Here is a 22080-nt window from a genome sequence, read left to right on the forward strand (position 1 = left end):
CTAGTGTTCCATCGACAAGCAGTGCAACAGACACAATAGAAGTTGTGGAAATTGTCAGCCGCTCCTCCCGCCCGCGTAATTGTCTCTCTCACTTATCCGTGCTGTCCGCTTCCGACTCCACACTCGTCCGTGCAGTTCGCTCTCACTGCCACACAGTTCCGCTAGCAAGGCGGTGCAACACCGTTCAGCTTGCCAGTCTTTTAAACAAAGTTCAACTAGTCAGACTTTAAATACAGTTCTGCTAGCCAGGCTTCAAACACAGTTCGGCTAGCCCAGCCTTCCCACATAGTTCAGCTAGTCAGGCTTCAAACACAGCTGGGCTCACCAGACTTTCCCACCCCGCCCTCTTCAGCAAGGCCTCAAAACCGTTCAGCTTAGCTAGGCTTTTTTCCCCAGCACAGCTTAGCCAGGCTTTTAAAGATCCACCACCCTCACTTGTCAACACTTTACCTCTTGACAACCACCCGCCGGATCTCTCCTGACTATTACTCTTTTCTGATACTTTTGGGCTCCTCTAGACTAGAAGTCACTCTTCTTCTCCAGCCACTTCCTCTCCCACCTCCATTTCCTCTTCCACACCTTCTCCTCCTACCTGCTCCAACTCCTCCCATTCCATCCCCCCATTCTCCACCCCCTCCCTCAGGTGTTGCACCCTCTCCTCAGCTGATTCCATCTCCCAATCATCCCCCTCTCCTTTCCTCTCCTGTGGCTCAGGTACTCGTTTGTCCTCCTCTCTCCTATTCTTCCAGGCAGTCTGAAATCTGTGTTCTCTACGCTCCTGCCTCCGCCCCTCCCGCAATGCATTCTGGGATCTGTAGTTTTTCCACTCTGGCTTTTCTCTCTTCCCCCCTGCATTCTGGGCTCTGTGGCTTCTCTGATTCTCACAAAATGAACAAATAATTATACTATACCCATTTTTTTTTTTTTTTAAACTTGAGCTTTTAAAGTAAATGTTACAAACAGGAAACAATGAATATTTAAAAACAAATTTTACAAAAATTACCTATGTTTTCTATGACTCTCCTAATGTGGTGAACTCAGTGAGACATAATATTTATGTTTCTTTGTATGTTTTTCCTGTAAATGTACCCATTTCGATAAATGAAACATTCTGTGTTTGTTAGTGAAAAAAAATCATCAAAATTTGCCTGTTCATCTCTTTTTTTATTCTTCCTTAAATTTGAATATTTAAAGTACTTCCGGAGAATCTGGAAAATCCGAAAATCCGGACTGACCCAATCCCCAAGCAGTCCGGATTTTTAGACTTGTACTGTATAGTAACGTATCGATCAATTTCATCTTACAAGCAAAAATGTATTCTCATATTGCATCAATTTCCAAATAATTGAAATGAAATATAGATTCCATACTTGAATCTTACTACTACTACTATTTAGCATTTCTATAGCGCTACAAGGCGTACGCAGCGCTGCACAAACATAGAAGAAAGACAGTCCCTACTCAAAGAGCTTACAATCTAATAGACAAAAAATAAATAAAGTAAGCAAATCAAATCAATTAATGTGGACGGGAAGGAAGAGAGGAGGGTAGGTGGAGGCGAGTGGTTACAAGTGGTTACGAGTCAAAAGCAATGTTAAAGAGGTGGGCTTTCAGTCTAGATTTAAAGGTGGCCAAGGATGGGGCAAGACGTAGGGGCTCAGGAAGTTTATTCCAGGCGTAGGGTGCAGCGAGACAGAAGGCGCAAAGTCTACTACTATTGGAGATTCTAGATGGAATGTTGCTACTATTGAGATTCTGAGATTCTACATGGAATGTTGCTACTACTACTACTACTACTATTTAGCATTTCTATAGCGCTACAAGGCGTACGCAGCACTGCACAAACATAGAAGAAAGACAGTCCCTGCTCAAAGAGCTTACAATCTAATAGACAAAAAAATAAATAAAGTAAGCCAATCAAATCAATTAATGTGAACGGGAAGGAAGAGAGGAGGGTAGGTGGAGGCGAGTGGTTACAAGTGGTTACGAGTCAAAAGCAATGTTAAAGAGGTGGGCTTTCAGTCTAGATCTAGATCTTCAAGCTAATTTCCCAGTTTAGACTGGCAAAGACTATGGAAATAAATGTGCCCATGCTTATGTTCTTTGTATCTTCTTTATAGTGCATGCTAAAAAGTATATGGAGGGATTTCACTTCCATGCCCTAACCCCACCCCACTTGCATGTCCTCTGCCGATGGCTCAAGGTTTAATCTGCTGAGGTAGGACAGTTTTCCCCCATGGGTAACTGCTCACATGCATGGGCAAATTTCTTTGATGATTGTTTTCTCCATCCTTAATCTTTCCCAGATGAGGCATCTTTTTATGAATTCCTGACACGATATTTGTTTTTGTTTTTATAACTGGCTGTACGGTGATTGTATAGACATATGATTTGTCCAACTTTTGACCTACTTTTAATGTGTGTTAATTAGCACAATTAAAATCATGTGTTAATGTTATTGAAATCTGCAATAGACATCCACTAATCTCTCTATATAAAAGGCACCACCAATGTTCTATGAAGCCTCCAGCCAGAAGTGTGAAGGGGGCGAGATATCCGGTTTCCCTATGAGTGTCTGCCCCGCCCTCTCTGTAACACAGTCAGTGAAGGAAAACAGCAGAGCACGAAATCAAATCGCTGGCTCTGTAACAGTGAAGGACTCAGAGGGGGGAGGGGAGAGAGGCCAGAGGGCAGGGACTCACACACTCCCACATGCACACAGAAGAAAACATTGCTAGCCCCCGTTTCATTTGCATCAGAAACGGGGCTTTTTTTACTATCTCTATATAAAAGGCAACACCAACGTTCTATGAAGCCTCCAGCCGGAAGTGTGAAGGGGGCGAGATATCCGGTTTCCCTATGAGTGTCTGCCCCGCCCTCTCTGTAACACAAACAGTCAGTGAAGGAAAACAGCAGAGCACGAAATCAAATCGCTGGCGCTGTAACAGTGAAGGACTCAGAGGGGGGAGGGGAGGGGAGAGAGGCCAGAGGGCAGGGACACACACACTCCCACATGCACACAGAAGAAAACCTTGCTAGCCCCCCCCCCCCCCCCCCCCCGTTTCATTTGCATCAGAAACAGGGCTTTTTTAATGAAGGACTCAGAGGGGGGAGGGGAGAGAGGGCAGAGGGCAGGGACACACACACTCCCACATGCACACAGAAGAAAACATTGCTAGCCCCTGTTTCATTTGCATCAGAAACGGGGCTTTTTTACTAGTATAATGATAATAGTGGGTGGAAAAAGCTTCAAGGAGCTCCAGGGTAAACTCTTCAGAGCTAAAACCTCTACATCACTGGCAAAAAACCCCCCCACTCCACATATATAAATGCAATAGTCTACATTTGCAATGAAAACTTACAACTTTCTAAATGATATAGACATAATCAAAATGCACTTATCTTGCCGTTACTCCAGCATCTAAGTTTTCTAGAGCTTTGAATGAAAGTCCTGACTTTGAGACAGCAGTGCGAAATGCTGGCCAACGTCAGCCAGGGGACTTTTCTGTTTAAGCTGTTCCAAGAAAGATGCAAATATTTGCATGAATTCCACTTGTAAATGCACATATTTTGTAAAACACACATACAGTGCGGCTCCACCTTCTCTCTGTGCAAACGATTCCCCTGGATGTGGAAATGTATTTATTTATTTATTTATTTAATACATTTATACCCCGCATTTTCCCACTTAGTTGCAGTCTCAATGTGGCTTACACAATGTAGAAGAATTAAAATGCAAATAGACAATATAGTAGTAATCCTGTAAGTAACTTGAATATAAAGCAACAGATGTAATAAAAAAAAGTACAGTAATGGTCCATGAGTTTTGCTATATCATAAGAAGTAGTAAATTAAGTTGGGTCTGAGGGGTAAGCCTTCTTAAACAGTGTGGTTTTCCGTGACTTCCTGAAGTTAAGATGGTTATGAACTGATCTGATGGTTTTAGGTAGCGCATTCCATAGTTTTGTACCTATATAAGAAAAGCTGGATGCATAGGTGCTGGGCAGACTTATACGGTCTGTTCCGGGCTGGTGGTTGGGAGGCGGGGCTTTTGGTTGGGAGGCGTGGATAGTGCTGGGCAGACTTATACGGTCTGTGCCCTGAAGAGGACAGGTACAAATCAAGGTAGGGTATACACAAAAAGTAGCACATGGGAGTTTATCTTGTTGGGCAGACTGGATAGACCGTGAAGGTCTTTTTCTGCCGTCATCTACTATGTTACTAGTATTTAAGGCCATTGCATTCTGGATATTGCAAGTTTAAATAGGATCGGGAGGAGCTGATACTATTTCTAGGTGGTAAATTTATTAGATTCAACATGTATCCAGGAACTTCTCCGTATATAATCCTATGGATCAGGGTGCAGGCTTTGAAGGCAATGCACATTCCTTGATGGGAAGTCAGTGCAGGTTTTCATGAAGGAGTTTGGCAGATTCAAACTTTGATTTACCAAAGATCAGTCTCTGCAGCTGTATTCTGGGCGGTCTGGAGTTTCTTAATTAATTGATTCCTTACAACCTGCATAGATTCTGTTGCAGTAATCTAAATGGCTCGGCACCATTGATTGTATTAAATTGCAGAATACATCTCGTGGGAAGAAAGGTTTTAAACGTTTAAATTGCATAAGACAAGGGTCACTTTCCCTGCACAAACCTTTTCCATGCATATGCAATCATACAATTTTAGAAAAGCCTTTAAAATTGCACTTTTACCCCTGGATTCTATATAACGGGGTTAGAGTGTAACTTAAGCTTAACAAGCTATTAAGTGCTGATAATAGCACTTAACAAGCAATAATGAGCACTAATTGACACAGATTAGAATTTACGCACGCAACTTGCTAAGCATTTTCTGTAACAAAGTATGCCAACATTCTAATGCATACAGATAAAAAGGGGCATGGTTCTAGGCGGGAAATGGGCATTTTGTGGGCATTCCGAAATTTATGCACGTAGTTATAGAATATGGCCCAGTGTGCCTAAATCTAGGCGTCAGGATTTACGCCACATTTTCGTTGGTGTAAATGGATGCCCATAGTTTTAGGCACTGAGATATCAACTAAGTGTATTCTATAATTGCCTAAATCTAGGCGCCAATTATAGAAGGCACTTAACGGTCCTTTTACTAAGGTGCGCTGAAAAATGGCTTGTGGTAGTGTAGGCGTGGGTTTTGGGCGTGCACTGATCCATTTTTCAGCGCACCTGTAAAAAAGGCCTTTTTTAAAATTTTTGCCGAAAATGGACGTGCGGCAAAATCAAAATTGCCGCGTATTATTATTATTATTTACTGCATTTGTACCCCACATTATCCCACCTATTTGCAGGCTCAATGTGGCTTACAGCGTGTTGCTATGACATAGTCATGGCAGGATCTTGGATACAATCGGTGATAAACCTAGATTAAATGAGGAATTAGAGAAGAAGGTGGTAGATAGGGTAGTGTTGGAGGTGTATTTTGGTATTAGGGAGGGTTGGTGTGGTGATTTGTGTCGTTAAGGGTTCTTTTTGTAGGCTTTGTTGAAGAGCTGCGTCTTCAAGGATATGCGAAAGTTACTTAGATCATCAATGGTTTTCAGGGCTGTGGGTAGTGCGTTCCATATCTGTGTACTCCTATATGAAAAGGACGTGGCTTATGCCTGCTTGTATTTAAGTCCTTTACAGCCGGGGAAGTACAAGTTGAGGAATTTACGGGCTGATCTTTTGGCGTTTCTGAGAGGTAGGTCCACTAGGTTTAACATGTATAGTGGAGCATCTGCGTGGATAATTTTGTGTACAGTCATGCAGATCTTGAACTCAATGCGTTCCTTGAGTAGAAGCCAGTGAAGTTTCTCTCTTAAAGGTTTTGCACTTTCATACTTGGTTTTTCCAAATATGAGTCTTGATATGGCATCAAAATATGGCATCAAAATATGAGTTTTGATATTGGCATTGAAGGAAGTGAAACTAGGAAATCAAGTACGCTAGCGTTTAACTATAGAAAAGGTGATTACGACAAAATGAGAAAAATGGTGAAAAAAAGACTGAAAGGAGCAGCTCGCAGAGTAAAAAACTTGCATCAGGCGTGGATGCTGTTTAAAAACGCCATCCTGGAGGTTCAGGACAAATATATTCCACGTATTAGAAAAAAGGGAAAAAAGACTAAACGTCAGCCGGCGTGGCTAAACAGTAAGATAAAGGAAATCATTAGAGCCAAAAAACAATCCTTCAGAAAGTGGAGAAGAGAACCAACTGAAAGTAACAGGATAGATCATAAGGAATGCCAAGCCAAATGCAAAGCGGAGATAAGGAGGGCAAAAAAGGACTTTGAGAAGAAATTAGCGTTGGAAGCAAAAATACATAGTAAAAACTTTTTTAGATACATTAAAAGCAGGAAACCGGCCAAAGAGTCGGTTGGGCCGCTGGACGAAAATGGTGTTAAAGGGGCGATCAAGGAGGACAAAGCCGTAGCGGAGAAATTAAACGAATTCTTTGCTTCGGTCTTCACCGAGGAGGATTTGGGGGGGACACCGGTGCCGGAAAGAATATTTGAAGCGGGGAATCGGAGAAACTAAACAAATTCTCTGTAACCTTGGAGGATGTAATGGGTCAGTTCAGCAAGCTGAAGAGTAGTAAATCACCGGGACCTGATGGTATTCATCCCAGAGTATTATAGAACTAAAAAATGAACTTGCAGAGCTACTGTTAGAAATATGCAATCTGTCCCTAAAATCGAGTGTAGTACCGGAAGACTGGAGGGTAGCCAATGTTACTCCGATTTTTAAGAAGGGTTCCAGAGGAGATCCGGGAAATTATAGACCGGTGAGTCTGACGTCGGTGCCGGGCAAGATGGTGGAGGCTATTATTAAGAATAAAATTGCAGAGCATATACAAAAACATGGACTGATGAGACAAAGTCAGCACGGATTTAGTGAAGGGAAGTCTTGCCTCACCAATCTAATGCATTTTTTTGAGGGGGTAAGCAAACATGTGGACAATGGGGAGCCGGTTGATATTGTATATCTGGATTTTCAGAAGGCGTTTGACAAAGTGCCGCACGAAAGACTCCTGAAGAAATTGCAGAGTCATGGAATCGGAGGTAGGGTATTATTATGGATTAAGAACTGGTTGAAAGATAGGAAACAGAGAGTAGGATTGCGTGGCCAGTATTCTCAGTGGAGGAGGGTAGTTAGTGGGGTCCCGCAGGGGTCTGTGCTGGGTCCGTTGCTTTTTAATGTATTTATAAATGACCTAGAGATGGGAATAACTAGTGAGGTAATTAAATTCGCCGATGACACAAAATTATTCAGGGTCGTCAAGTCGCAGGAGGAATGTGAACGATTACAGGAGGACCTTGCGAGACTGGGAGAATGGGCGTGCAAGTGGCAGATGAAGTTCAATGTTGACAAGTGCAAAGTGATGCATGTGGGTAAGAGGAACCCGAATTATAGCTACGTCTTGCAAGGTTCCGCGTTAGGAGTTACGGATCAAGAAAGGGATCTGGGTGTCGTCGTCGATGATACGCTGAAACCTTCTGCTCAGTGTGCTGCTGCGGCTAGGAAAGCGAATAGAATGTTGGGTGTTATTAAGAAGGGTATGGAGTCCAGGTGTGCGGATGTTATAATGCCGTTGTATCGCTCCATGGTGCGACCGCACCTGGAGTATTGTGTTCAGTACTGGTCTCCGTATCTCAAAAAAGATATAGTAGAATTGGAAAAGGTACAGCGAAGGGCGACGAAAATGATAGTGGGGATGGGAAGACTTTCCTATGAAGAGAGGCTGAGAAGGCTAGGGCTTTTCAGCTTGGAGAAGAGACGGCTGAGGGGAGATATGATAGAAGTGTATAAAATAATGAGTGGAATGGATCGGGTGGATGTGAAGCGACTGTTCACGCTATCCAAAAATACTAGGACTAGAGGGCATGAGTTGAAGCTACAGTGTGGTAAATTTAAAACGAATCGGAGAAAATTTTTCTTCACCCAACGTGTAATTAGACTCTGGAATTCATTGCCGGAGAACGTGGTACGGGCGGTTAGCTTGACGGAGTTTAAAAAGGGGTTAGATAGATTCCTAAAGGACAAGTCCATAGACCGCTATTAAATGGACTGGAAAAATTCCTCATTTTTAGGTACAACTTGTCTGGAATGTTTTTACGTTTGGGGAGCGTGCCAGGTGCCCTTGACCTGGATTGGCCACTGTCGGTGACAGGATGCTGGGCTAGATGGACCTTTGGTCTTTCCCAGTATGGCACTACTTATGTACTTATGTACTTATGAGTCTGGCTGCTGTATTCTGGGCTGTTTGGAGTTTTTTAATAGTCTGTTCTTTACAGCCAGCGTACAATGTGTTACAGTAGTCCAAATGACTTATTACCATTGACTGTGCCAGGGTACGGAAGATGTTTCTCGGGAAGTAAGGTTTTACTCTTTTGAGTTTCCACATTGAGTAGAACATCTTTTTCGTCGTGTTCTTCGCGTGGGTATCGAGTGTGAGGTTTCGGTCAATGGTGACTCCAAGAATTTTCAGGTTTTCTGAAATAGGAAGAGTGTAGTATGGTGTGGTTATGGTGGAGTACTTTTGGGTCTGCGACCTTATCACCAGCCATTGACCTAGCGGTAAAGACTCATGCGGTAACTGGGCAGTAATGACCTACGCGTGTCAAATGTCACTTGGCACGCGTCCAATACACGCTTCTGAAAATAAGAATTATTTTTCGGACGTGTGTATCGGATGCACGCTAAAAATGAAATCACCGCAACAGACACGCGGTAACTCCATTTTGGCGCACGTAGATACTTATGCGACTTAGTAAAAGGGCCCCTTAGTTGGCACTGATTTCAGCACCAATTTTTTAGGCTCCAGATATAGAATCTCCCTCTTAATGTTTTGTAATTAAGGGTGTGGTTTTTAATTTAATTTTTATGTTTGTGCTCCTATGTGGCTACTTTTTTTTAATTAGCTGTTTACTTTTTATTTTCTTTATAATTATATTTACTACTTTGATGTCTCTGATGATAGGGGTCTGACAAATTGATAAACATAAATAACATGATCTAAAGTTCATCTTGCTTATGAAGAGGTCTTGAAGAGAACGCAGTAATAGACATTACTGAGCAATGTTCTTGACATATATATATATATATTTTTTTTTCCCCCCTCAGGAACAGGGATACCTCTTATGAGATCATGCAACTTGACTTTGAGATGGAAAATTTCACTAGCCAGTCTGTGACTCGGCGCATCATGTGGCATATTGACTACCGTGGAAGAAATCCACCACCTGACCTAGAGAAAGTAGTGACAGAACTGACCGTCATCCAGAAAGACATTCGGGCCATAGTACCCTTGGCTATGGTGAGTATCTTCTCTTAGGTTTGGGATATTTCATTTCTCCAAGGCTAGCAGCAAAATGCCGTTGTTATTACTGTGGTGGACTTTGCGTATAGAAACAGCAAGGGGGCCAGCGCTTTGTCATTAGCGTAAAGGCACCTTTTCTACTTCTATACCAACCAATATTCAGCCCATGTTTGTCAGCAGAATTATTCATGGATATTCAGTGCCAGAACCTATCCAGATACCAGCACTGACTACAGCGGAACCCCGATATAACGCGACGATTGGATTCCATAAAATACCATCTTGTTAAATGTGGGGTCACATAGCCAGAGCTCACCTGAAGTTGCTTTTACACCAGCACTGAGAGCTGCCTTCAGCTGTGTAGACAGAGCTCACACAAAGTTTTTTTTACACCAGGAGTGGGTCCACCTTGACAATGCTAGACATTGGCTGGAGTGTTTTTCATGTAGGCACAGGAGTTGGGGTGTAGCTAGACATTACCGACAGAGGAGCTGTATGTTAAAAAGGGGGGGGAGCCAAGACGTGATCGCATTATATCCAGATTTGTGTGGGGAGCGTTATATCAGGGTTGCAGGTACCTAGGTGTTTGGCATTACCTGGAATGTATCTGCCTACAGCCGCTATTTAGTGCAGGACCCCAGTACTTAAGTGGAAATTTAAATTTAAATCAGAGGAATCCCTAAATTTATATAAAAAGATCTGTAGATCTTATTGCTTAGAAATTAAGAAAGGCTTATTATACGTCAAGAATCCTCAACTCTGTTAATAAACCTAAAAAACTATTCTCAGGGATGTCAGATCTAACATCCGCTGAGAACAAATCATCCACTATCCCTGTACCCTCTGCTGAGGCGTTACAAACATTTTTCCATGACAAGGTTATCCGCTTACATCAGCTCTTCAACATTCAGATATTCAAGCTTCCCAAAATAACCAAGAATCATCCACATCGCAATATCCCTTGACTCATATATGATCAGTCTTTGGGGGTTTTTTTTTTTATTTATGCTTTAGAATATAATTACAAGTATTACACTTGAAGAGAAAATCAGACTTAAATATTTCTATATCTCTCTATATAAAAGGCAACACCAACGTTCTATGAAGCCTCCAGCCGGAAGTGTGAAGGGGGCGAGATACCCGGTTTCCCTATGAGTGTCTGCCCCGCCCTCTCTGTAACACAGTCAGTGAAGGAAAACAGCAGAGCACGAAATCAAATCGCTGGCTCTGTAACAGTGAAGGACTCAGAGGGGGGAGGGGAGAGAGGCCAGAGGGCAGGGACACACACACTCCCACATGCACACAGAAGAAAACATTGCTAGTCCCCGTTTCATTTGCATCAGAAACGGGGCTTTTTTACTATCTCTCTATATAAAAGGCAACACCAACGTTCTATGAAGCCTCCAGCCGGAAGTGTGAAGGGGGCGAGATATCCGGTTTCCCTATGAGTGTCTGCCCCGCCCTCTCTGTAACACAGTCAGTTGAAGGAAAACAGCAGAGCACGAAATCAAATCCCTGGCTCTGTAACAGTGAAGGACTCAGAGGGGGGAGGGGAGAGAGGCCAGAGGGCAGGGACACACACACTCCCACATGCACACAGAAGAAAACATTGCTAGCCCCCGTTTCATTTGCATCAGAAACGGGGCTTTTTTACTAGTATTACAATAAGCCATTGAAATACTTAAGGAAAATTAAATATACAGTATGTGAAAGAAAAATTATAACAAAGAATATTGTAGTACTAGTCTTCTTTAGACCTTGAAAAGTGAGGGAAGAGTTTAAACATTCTTCAGGAGATAAATTAGGTATGAAATCAAAGAAATGCTTTGCACCCACACAGACTAATTATTCATATTCTCAATTTGGACATCAATTTGATCTCAGCTTCTTATCATTTATAAAGTTCTTTAAGTGTTCTGGATCAAAAAATATGTATTTGAGCCCAATATATTTTACCACACATTTACAGGGGTTATTAAGATGAAATGAGGCTCCTATAGCCAAAACCTCTTTCCTTAAAGTCAAGAAAAGTCTTCTTCTATCTTGCGTTTGCTTTGTAACGTCCATATAAATCTAAATCTTTTCGCCATAAAACTGAAGTTGAGAATTTCTAAAGTATAATCGCTTAATCGCTTCTAAATCTTGTTCAAAAATGAAAGAGGCTATTAAAGTCTTACGTTCCAAAATTTCAAATGAGGAAGATTCTAGAATATCCGTTAAGTTCAATTGGTCTTGATTTTTTTTCTTTTTCAGTCTGTTGTTCCATATTTAAAGCTTCATCCGATTTTTTTTTATTCATTATATAATATACTCGATTAACTGGAGGAATATGTTCTGAAGAATACTTTAAGTTTTCTATTAGGTATTTCTTAAAGGCGTCTAGAGGGGAAATCCCCATAAACACAGGAAAATTAAGAAATCGCAAATTCAATCTGCGATTATAATTTTCAATTTGTTCTATTTTCCTGTGCGTCCAATTCTTGTCCTTAATAGATAAAGTTGAAAATTCTTGTAATTTCTTTACCTCTTCCTTTATTTCATTGGTTTGATTGTAAGAATCTTTTTTTATGGCTTCTAACGATTTAGAAAATAAATCAACAGTACTTACTAACGAAGCAATTTCCTCTGTTGTGCTGGTCAATTTGGTGTCGAGTTGTTGTAACGCCTCCCAGATGCTCTCTAAGGTAACCGTTGTCGGCTTCACTAGTGGCACCTTAAGTTGGTTGAGTGGGCTCGAAGAACCCAATCCTCTGCTGGAACTCATCTGCTCAGCGCCCCTTTCGAGGGTACCTCCTACATCGCTTCCCGACGGAGGAATCACTAGCTGAGATGGAGGCGGCGGATTGAGAACCGGAGGTGACAAAGAAACGTCCAGCCCTAAATCTCTCAGTTCTCCTACCGAAGAGTCTTTGAACCAGTGACTTTGACTATCTAGGCATGTAGAAGATCTCAATGTTCTCCATCTATCCTTCTCATAGTACCAAAACTATACTTGCTTAATTTGTTAATGAGATTCGCTTTGACCATAGAGGGGCACATTAGTGATCTCACTGGACTTAACAGCACCTTTGATTTGGTGAATCATAATTTACCGCTGGTCAGATTGAGCAATTTAGGAATTGTAGGCACTGTGTACAATTGGTTTATTTCATTTCTGCCCAATAAAACGTTTTCTGTTTCAACCTCATTATCCAGATCTACGCTGTGGTAAGACAGGGCCACACAACACTTGCAGGGGAAGGAAAATAACAATTTTTAAAGCTATTAGGTCAGTGGTCCTGTTCCATCCACAGGTAAGAGAAAAAGGCAACATACAACAAGCCTATAAATGTTGATGGTTATTAAGCTTAATATACCACTTAAACTATATAGAACAAAGCGGTTTACATTATAGTAAAACAATACCATTAACAGAACGTCAACAATCAATGGGAAAGCCTAACACAAACAGAAGATCACATTCAACCCCATACAAATTTCTTAATCAAATCAATTAAAAGATTAAAATACATCAGTCAAAGTTATTACACAATTATTATTTGCAAACCCTCAGCAGGCTCCTCTGGGAAAGCCAAAACCTTGAATTTTTTAACATCTGCCTCCCTATGAATCTCCTTAGGTGGCTCAATCCAATAATATGGAGTAACAATGGTGTAGTCTGCTCCTGCAGGGCCGCTGTGTACCTTACTGCCTCTCAGGACAGCAGCACACTTTAGTTGACCCTGGCTTGTTTCCTCAAAGCTACCACTGTAATTTTTGTAAGGTTTCAAGTGGAGCTTGGCCTACCTGATTGTAGCAATTGCACTTCACACATAGTCCGTAGAGGTGTATCCGACCCACTCCCGTGTCACTTGTCACCTGGGCAGGACTGTAAGTTTTAAGGTGGCTCTGACACTGAGGGAGTGCTGTCAAGGGAGAGGGGCAGCATCTTATAGACTTCCTCACATAGGTTATATTCAATGACGTGGTGTACCCAGAGGCGTATCTGGCCTCCGGCGGTAGGGGGGTCCAGAGCCAGAGGGAGGGGGCACATTTTAGCCCCCCCCCCCCCGCCATTACCGGAGCCCCCCACTGCCACCAACGACTCTCTCCTCCCCCCCCTCCCGCCGCCAGCCCTCCCCACTGCCGTTTCTTACTTTTGCTCCGAGGTTCGCTTCCTCCTGGGCCTTTAAAAATATTTCTTCAGCTTGCGTGGGACCCCAACCCCCGCCAGCCAACCCGAGGTGACGTCTTTCAAGTTCTTCGTTCGCCGTGGCCGACGTGCTGGAGTTGAGAGGCTGAATCCAGTTCGGAGTCTGCGTTACTAAGCTGCGCAGGTGCCTACACGCACCCAACATGCGCCAATTTGGAACTACTGCATGGCTACCATGTGGCCAGGGTGGTAATTTCATTTTTTATGCGCGCCCACTACACACGCCAGAAAATTTCCAGCACGCGGTGCTAACTGGGCAGTAATCGGCATTGTGCGCGCTCTGATGATTACTGCCTAGTTAACGCGTGAGACCTTATTGCTAAGTCAATGGGTGGCAGTAAGGTCTCAGGCCCAAAATGGAAGTGCGCCAATTTTCATTTTCAGCCCCCCCCCCCCCCCAAAAAGGTCTTTTATGCAGGTGCACTGAAAAATGAACCTGCGCGTGTCCAATACATGCGTCTACACCAGTGCCGTCCAGTTTTCAGCGTACCTTAGTAAAAGGACCCCTAAATGAATTCCCCCTCTGCCTTAGATGTAACCTGTCCTATAGCAGGTACAGGGTTGTAGCCAGGGCCGCCAAGAGACTGGACCACCCCCGGGGCCCTGCCCCCGCCCCCGAGGTTGTTGTCATCGCCGCCCCCCCCCTCCGTCCACCACCGGGCCGGGCCCCCTGAATTCAAATCATAGCGCCTCACCTCGACCTCGCTACGTGTGAAAGAAGCGCAGCAGCGGCAATCTGCAGATCGTCTCCCTTCGGCCCATCCCTCCCTGTGTCCCGCCCTCACGCAAGTTACATCAGACGTCAGCCAGCACTACCGCTGACGGCCGCGTTGGGCTGGTGGTAGTTCTGTTTTAGCTTGCAGTTAGCCCACGGGCTTACCACTGCTATGTAAAAGCCCCCCCCCCCCCCCCCCCCCCCCCCCCCTACACACACAGATCATTAGTGCATCTTGAAAGAATCAGCTCGGCATTCTGTCTTTTTTTGTGTAGCTCCTCTTCTATGGAATGCCTTGCCGGTATCATTTCATATAGAAGCCTCATTAGTAAAATTCAAATTGGCACTTAAAACCTATTTTTGGAGGGCAGGCTTATCTGTAGTTGTGGATGTTCTGGAGTTTGAGGTAAATGGCTTTGTCTATATTAGTTTTAATTAGGGCTGTAGCAAATATTCAGCCCTCTAGTGTCCTGAATGCATTATTCGTATGTGACTGAGTACGAATAATGCATCTGGGGTACTAGAGAGCCAATATTCAGTACAGCCGTAGTTTTAATATTTTCTTGTATTGCCTGCTCTATCTCTTTTTTTTTTCCTGTATTTTAACTGATGGCGTTTCTGTCTCTGTTTAATATATATATATAGTAAACCGCTTTGATGCATTGTTTGCAAAAGGCAGTACGTCAAGAGAAATAAACCATGAGCCATCATATGTGATCCAGCATGCTCAGTTAGCCAACCAGACACCAGCACTGTGAAGTGCCTCTGAATATTAGAGGTTAGGCTGACCAGCGTGACTTAATTAGGTGGGGGCCTCTCCTGCCTGGTTAGATCATTTTGAATATTAAACCATAGTTCTCTTTGGTGATGGTTCATAGCTAACTCTGTACTATTGTTCTAGCTGCATTTCAGAATAAGGATTGTTTAAAGTTAGGTTGTTAACCTGTTTTTCAAGAGCTTGTGTGGTTCGAGTTAATTCTTTCCTGAGTGGCATGACTAGGAGCAAAATTCCATTAATTTTCAATGAGTATCTACTCTGTTTACCTATTGCTTTGTAAATTATTATGCAGCACTGTGAAGCAATGGACAAATGAATACTAGATGCACAGATAGGGGGGATTCTATAAATGGCACCCAAAATAAGGTGCTGGGAAGATCCGTACTAATATAGTATTCTGCAATGGCGCATGCCTAACTTAGGGGCCCATTTACTAAGCCACATAAGTGCCTACACGTGCCAAACGCGCAACAATTTGGAACTACTGCCCGGGCAGTAATTTCATTTTTTACGCATGTCCAGTACGCACGCTGGAAAATAGATTTTATTTTTTGGCACATGGCACTAACCGAGCGGTACTCAGCATTGTACGCACGCTGACGATTATCACCCAGTTAACACATGAGACCTTGCCGTTAGGTGAATGGGTGGTGGTAAGCTTTCAGACCCAAAATGGACGCGTGCCAATTTTCATTTTGCCACATGTCCATTTTCGGCCAGAAAACGGCCTTTTTTTGCAGGTGCGCTGAAAAATGGACCTGCGCGTGTCCAATACACACGTCTACAACAGCACAGGTCATTTTTCAGTGCACCTTAGTAAAACGATTCCTTTGGATACCTATTTATTTGGCCAAACCTAAAGATTTCAACTTTAATGGACGGGGGCAATCCAAATGAGCATGAGCTTCACAAACAAACCCAACGTCCCATCGATTTATAATTTATAAATGTTCTGTTAATTCTTCTGCCCTCCCCAACCCAATAGAATGTTCCACACACTCATACAGTTAGGGAGAGAAGAAGGGAAGGCCACGCAAAGATGAGAAAATATTCTTTTTTTTATTACTTACCAAGCAAGATGATAAACTACAGTTCTTTTCTCATGGGAGAGTTATAACAAAGCTGCACAGGAGTACTATCTCTGAGTACTTCTCCATTTCTGTCTTGTCATCTATCATATTTTATACTCTTCTACAATTATACAGCTCCAATCAGTTCATTAGCATAAATTCCGACCACAATGTAGATAATTATTAGTTCAGACGACACTGATCAAGATTATTGGTAAGGGCTAAAGCAACATCATACTGATTAGCATGTTCCATTTCGCCAGTCATCATTTATCAATGTTCCAATAGCATGGTCCATTTTGCCAGCAACCATTTGTCTATGTTCCAGTCATTATATCTGCAAAAAGCCCCTAACCACCTTCTTTAGTAAACACCTTGCATGGAAAATTGCTTCATGTTCTTCTTTCTGCAAGCCTGTCACAAGAGCTCATGAGCCTGTGGGTCACACAGAGGGTATGATTTTTAGGCCTGGCTGACAGCTTCAGGCTTCTTGACCTGTTTTTGGACAGCCCTAAGTATGTTCATTATATACAGTTCTTACATGGTGTGCGTAATATTTGACCCGCTGGAAGTCCCGGAACGGAAGTTCCCAGCCCCCCTCCCTCCCTCTCCTCTCCTCCGACTCCGAGTGCTAGCCCGATCTGCTTCCCGCCCTCTTCTCCCAGTCCTCTGCCTGCCCCTCACCTTCCTGCGTGCCACCCAGAATTTAAAAGTTCTTACCTCGGGGTCCGGCGGCAGCAGTGAAAGGCAAGCAGGCTCGGCGTTTCAGCCTCCTTCCTTTCTATCTCAGCTCTGCTCGCCTTTCACTGCTGCTGCTGGACCCCAAGGTACGAACTTTTAAATTCTGGGCGGCACGCAGGAAGGCGAGGGGCAGGCGGAGAACTAGGAGAAGAGGGCGGGTAGTGCAGGTCGGGCTAGCACTCGGAGAGGGAGGGAGGGAGGGGGCCTGGAATTCGGGAGGAGGCCTGGAACTCGGAGGGAGGGAGGGGGCCTGGAACTCGAAGGGAAGAAGGGGGGCCTGGAACTTGGAGGGAGGGGCTGGTACTCGGAGGAGAGGGGGCCAGGCTGGAACTCGGAGGAGAGGGGGGCCTGGAACTCGGAGAGAGAGGGAGGGGGAGGATAAGAGGGAGGGGGAGGAGGAGAGGAGGGGGGAATGCACCACTTGTAAAAAAAATAATAATAATTTCAGCACTCCCAATCATTTTGAAAAGTTGGCTCCTATGATTCTGGCTCTTGTGAACGAGTCGCCACTGAGGCTGTGGCTTAACATATTGGAACCTGCTCTAATAGTATTTAAAAAATTATAAATTGATGGGACATTGGGTTTGTTTGTGAAGCTCATGTAACTTTGGGTACCAGCATTTATGCTTCCCAAAACCTGGTATAAATGCTGGAGTGCAATTAATGGCAGTTGGGTGCATAGAAAATCCTTTTCTATAACATTGTGCCTAGAAGGATGGGCAACTACCTTCAGGTTTACAATGAATAGGGATAAAACGAAGCTCATATTGTTTGGGAATAAATTTAATATGGGAAAGGAGGAGAGCTATGAATTGACAATGTTAACTTCCCATTGGAGTCCTCCCTTAAAATCTTGGCAGTGTTTTTTGATAAATATCTTTCATTTGAAGAGCAAGTACAGGCTATAGCTAGTAAGGTATTTAAAGTATTGTGGGGCACTCCGTCGTCGTCGTGTAAGGTCTAGTTTTAGTCCTGAAGTGTTATGATCAGTTGCGCAAGCCATGATATTGTCACGTATTGAGTATTGTACATAAGTACATAAGTAATGCCATACTGGGAAAAGACCAAGGGTCCATCGAGCCCAGCATCCTGTCCACGACAGCGGCCAATCCAGGCAAAGGGCACCTGGCAAGCTTCCCAAACGTACAAACATTCTATACATGTTATTCCTGGAATTTTGGAGTTTTCCAAGTCTGTTTAGTAGCGGTTTATGGACTTGTCCTTTAGGAAACCGTCCAACCCCTTTTTAAACTCTGCTAAGCTAACCGCCTTCACCACTTTCTCCGGCAACGAATTCCAGAGTTTAATTACACATTGGGTGAAGAAATATTTTCTCCGATTTGTTTTAAATTTGCTACATTGTAGTTTCATCGCATGCCCCCTAGTCCTAGTATTTTTGGAAAGCGTAAACAGACGCTTCACATCCACCTGTTCCACTCCACTCATTATTTTATATACCTCTATCATGTCTCCCCTCAGCCGTCTCTTCTCCAAGCTGTAATATTATTTACAGTGGATGTAAGGATGTAGTAACTAAAAAACTTCAAACTCTGTTAAATACTACTGCTCGATTGATTTTTAGATCTAAATTTGATAGAGTACCCCATTGCTGGTGCAATCGCACTGGTTGCTAATGTAAGTGCGAGTTATTTTTAAACTTTGTTGTTTAGTATATATGTCTGGTTTAATTACATTGTCCTCTACGAATATTTCCCTTGGATCTAGATGGTTTTTAATTTTACAATTTCTGCATCCTAGAAAGGTGGTCTATAAAAAGGTTTTTTTCTAGTACATTTGCATATTTGGCAGCTATACACTGGAACGATTTACCAACTGATATTAGGAGAGAATCTAATTATATGACTTTTCGAAGATTGTTGAAAATGTTTTTATTTAGACATTTTTAAGAGGTTAAGTCGCATAAATATATATGGTTTTTAATGTGGCAAATAGGTTGCCTAAATATACGGAGGTCGATATTCAAAGCAATTTATGAGGGCGGACTCACAGAAACAGAAGCCTGCGCAGCCACATTGCTGATCTGTAGAATCTCAAATAGTAGCAACAGAATCTCAATAGTAGCAACATTCCATCTAGAATCTCAAATAGGGAAAGGGACATGGGACTTGATATACCGCCTTTCTGGGGTTTTTGCAATTACATTCAAAGCTATTTACAAACTAGATACAAGGAGCTGGGATCAAAGTCCACTGTATTAACCACTCACTAGGCTACTCCTCCACTCCTTTCTCTTTGGGATTCCGGAATCTTGCTGTTCTTTGGGGTTCTACATGGAATGTTGCTACTCTTTGAGATTGTGCATGGAATCTTGTTAATGGCACTTGATATACCACCTTTCTGTGGTTTTTGCAACTACATTCAAAGCGGTTTACATATATTCAGGTACTTATTTTGTACCAGGGGCAATGGAGGGTTAAGTGACTTGCCCAGAGTCACAAGGAGTTGCAGTGGGAATCGAACTCAGTTCCCCAGGAACAAAGTCCACTGCACTAACCACTAGGCTACTCCTCCACTAGCAACATTCCATCTAGAATCTCAAATAGGGAAAGGGACATGGGACTTGATATACCGCCTTTCTGAGGTTTTTGCAATTACATTCAAAGCTATTTACGTACTATATACAAGGAGCTGGGATCAAAGTCCACGGTATTAACCACTCACTAGGCTATTCCTCCACTCCTTTCTCTTTGGGATTCCGGAATCTTGCTGTTCTTTGGGGTTCTACATGGAATGTTGCTACTCTTTGAGATTGTGCCTGGAATCTTGTTAATGGGACTTGATATACCACCTTTCTGGGGGTTTTGCAAATACATTCAAAGCGGTTTACATATATTCAGGTACTTATTTTGTACCAGGGGCAATGGAGTCACAAGGAGCTGCAGTGGGAATCGAACCCAGCTCCCCAGGATCAAAGTCTGCTGCACTAACCACTAGGCTACTCCTCACACAAAGTGTCGATTGCATAACCCACTGAAAAAAATGTGTCAGAGCCTAATTTTTAGACTGTTTATAACTTGCATTCCTGTTCTTTCCCGCTGATATGTCTTGGCTTCACGTCATTGTTAGCATCCTGCGCTTGGCATTTTAAAGGACAGTGTTTTTAAAATAAATCCATTGAGGCTCCATAGCTGAATATACTGTGTAAGACAGTGGTGCACATTGAATTTTTATACTCCGCCTTTTTGTTTTCATGTTTTTTTAAATAGTTTTCTTTTTTTAGACAGCTCTGGGTGCCACACTGTTCATTTCTATTCAGTTATTATGCCTGTTCTTTGACATACTTTGCAAGCTTGGTTTTAATTGTGTTTTATATTTCATTCCTTAGTCGCAGTTTATTATTGTCCTGTCAGCACTAATTTTATCAGACACATCGGCATGTTGTGCTATGACCCTTTTCGTTCATTATCTTGGAGCTCACATATATATTTTTGGTTTGTCTTTGGCACTTTTCTTTATAATCTTTTCTTCTGTCTAGTTCTGTTTTCACATTTTCAAGTCTTTATGCATTTTTATTTTGGGTCACCATTCAATGTATATATATATATCACAGACTCTATGGATTAGATTCTATATATCATGCCTGCTGAGTGAAAATAAATTGCCTATGAAACGATAGGTAGGGGAAAGGGTGGAATACTCCACTTCTTTCCAATACTCCTTGTGCTGAACGGGGTGCTTACAGGTCTCCATGCTGAGCATAATTTTACATTCGCCAACTACCGTTCATGATCCAACACATGCTTGGATATACGGGAATATGTGGCCATGTTGAATTCCGACTGCACATGTATTCTGTCAGTGTGGTAAGCACATACTGAAGTGGCCGCGCCGAGATGGCAGGAAAGTTATTCTTTGCCTGGAATTGTTATCCTTAGCAGTGGAGTGTGAGTTCTAAGTATCTGTTTTATTTGCATGCTCATTTTCCTGTTCTCTATAACCCGGTTAACGGACGATTTGTTTACCCCAACCTCCCTGCTATGGCTGAATCTATGCTATTAACGTAGATGCAAACGGCAATCCAAATCAGCTGTTTTAATGTTTCCCAGCCAATTCGTGGCCTGTTGTAGACACCTGCCAGCAGTAAGATGCTTGAAACTAATCATGACTGCATAGCTTAAAGTAGTCATGTGAGAAGCTCCCTGAAAAGCCAAGCACTCTGATGCGTATGAAATAATACCATTCAGTTATGTTAAGTTATACTACTGTAGCTCTCTTGAGCAGGGACTGTCCTTCCCCATGCTAAACTTGTACAGCGCTGCGTAACCCTGGCAGCGCTATAGAAATGCTAAGTAGTAGTAGTAACCAAATTGCTTTGTTATGTTAAGTTAAGCCACAATGTACCGAAGTAAGGTAAGCAGCAAGTCAACATTCAACAACTTGGAGGAACCATAGCATTCGTTGAAGTGAAGAACCTAAGGTGGGAAGCAGCCTACAGAAAACCATGAGGCTCCCCCCTATCTTACCAAAGAGGAATGTAGTGAAATTCGAAGTGTATGCAACATGTTATGTGAAATACCCCAATGCGCGCTGATGTGAAATAAGTCAAAATAAAAGTACTTCAGAACACCAATACAAACCTCTGGTGTTCAGCATTTGTATCCTGCAAAGGTTGTGAAGATACTGCCCATAAAGCCTTGGTATAGGAAGAAGTAGTAAGACCCCACTAGATGCCACCGCTTCCTAGGTATAGTACAACACCAAGGAAAACCAATTAATTCACAACTGAAAAGTGTATACCATTCCCCAAATCGTAAGAATGCTTTCTAATGATATAACCCTAAGGGCTTTCTAATGATATAACCCTAGGGAAAGTGATTAACATACCCATTAATATTAAAACTATCTTTGATAATGAAATACAAGGAACTAGTAATTACTAAAAGGCAAATGTATCTGTAATATAAACAGTAAACAATCCAACCTTAAGGGAAGATGATTAATTAACTGGAGATAAGTTAAGGTATCTCTAAAATGCACACTGAGCATAATACTTTTACCCCATGCTATTACCTATGTATTTAATAATGTAATTGTAAAGAAATTGATTAATTAAAGACAGATAAAGGTACTATGTCTCTGTACCACCGGAGCTGCTGTTATATAAAGCTAGCAGGTAGCTCATTCATTTTTCCGTGTCGACCCCATTGACTAGTACGTCCTCCATCTGGTAGTAATCCCGAACAAATCTCTATCATAAGCATCAGCCAAAGAAAATTTAACAAGACGCCGAT

The 22080-nt window shown here is 42.6% G+C and overlaps 1 protein-coding gene across 1 annotated transcript in view; it reads left to right on the plus strand.

The window, feature by feature from the left end:
• The window catches only part of TMEM132E (transmembrane protein 132E), a 1213499-nt gene that overhangs the window by 1002967 nt on the left and 188452 nt on the right, over nt 1–22080 (plus strand). The window contains exon 4 of the mRNA XM_030185882.1: nt 9137–9329. Coding sequence (XP_030041742.1) covers nt 9137–9329 — 193 coding nt within the window. The remainder of the gene's footprint in view (nt 1–9136; nt 9330–22080) is intronic.

This window comes from Microcaecilia unicolor, chromosome 13 (genome assembly GCF_901765095.1).
Source record: "Microcaecilia unicolor chromosome 13, aMicUni1.1, whole genome shotgun sequence".
Lineage (NCBI taxonomy): Eukaryota > Metazoa > Chordata > Amphibia > Gymnophiona > Siphonopidae > Microcaecilia > Microcaecilia unicolor.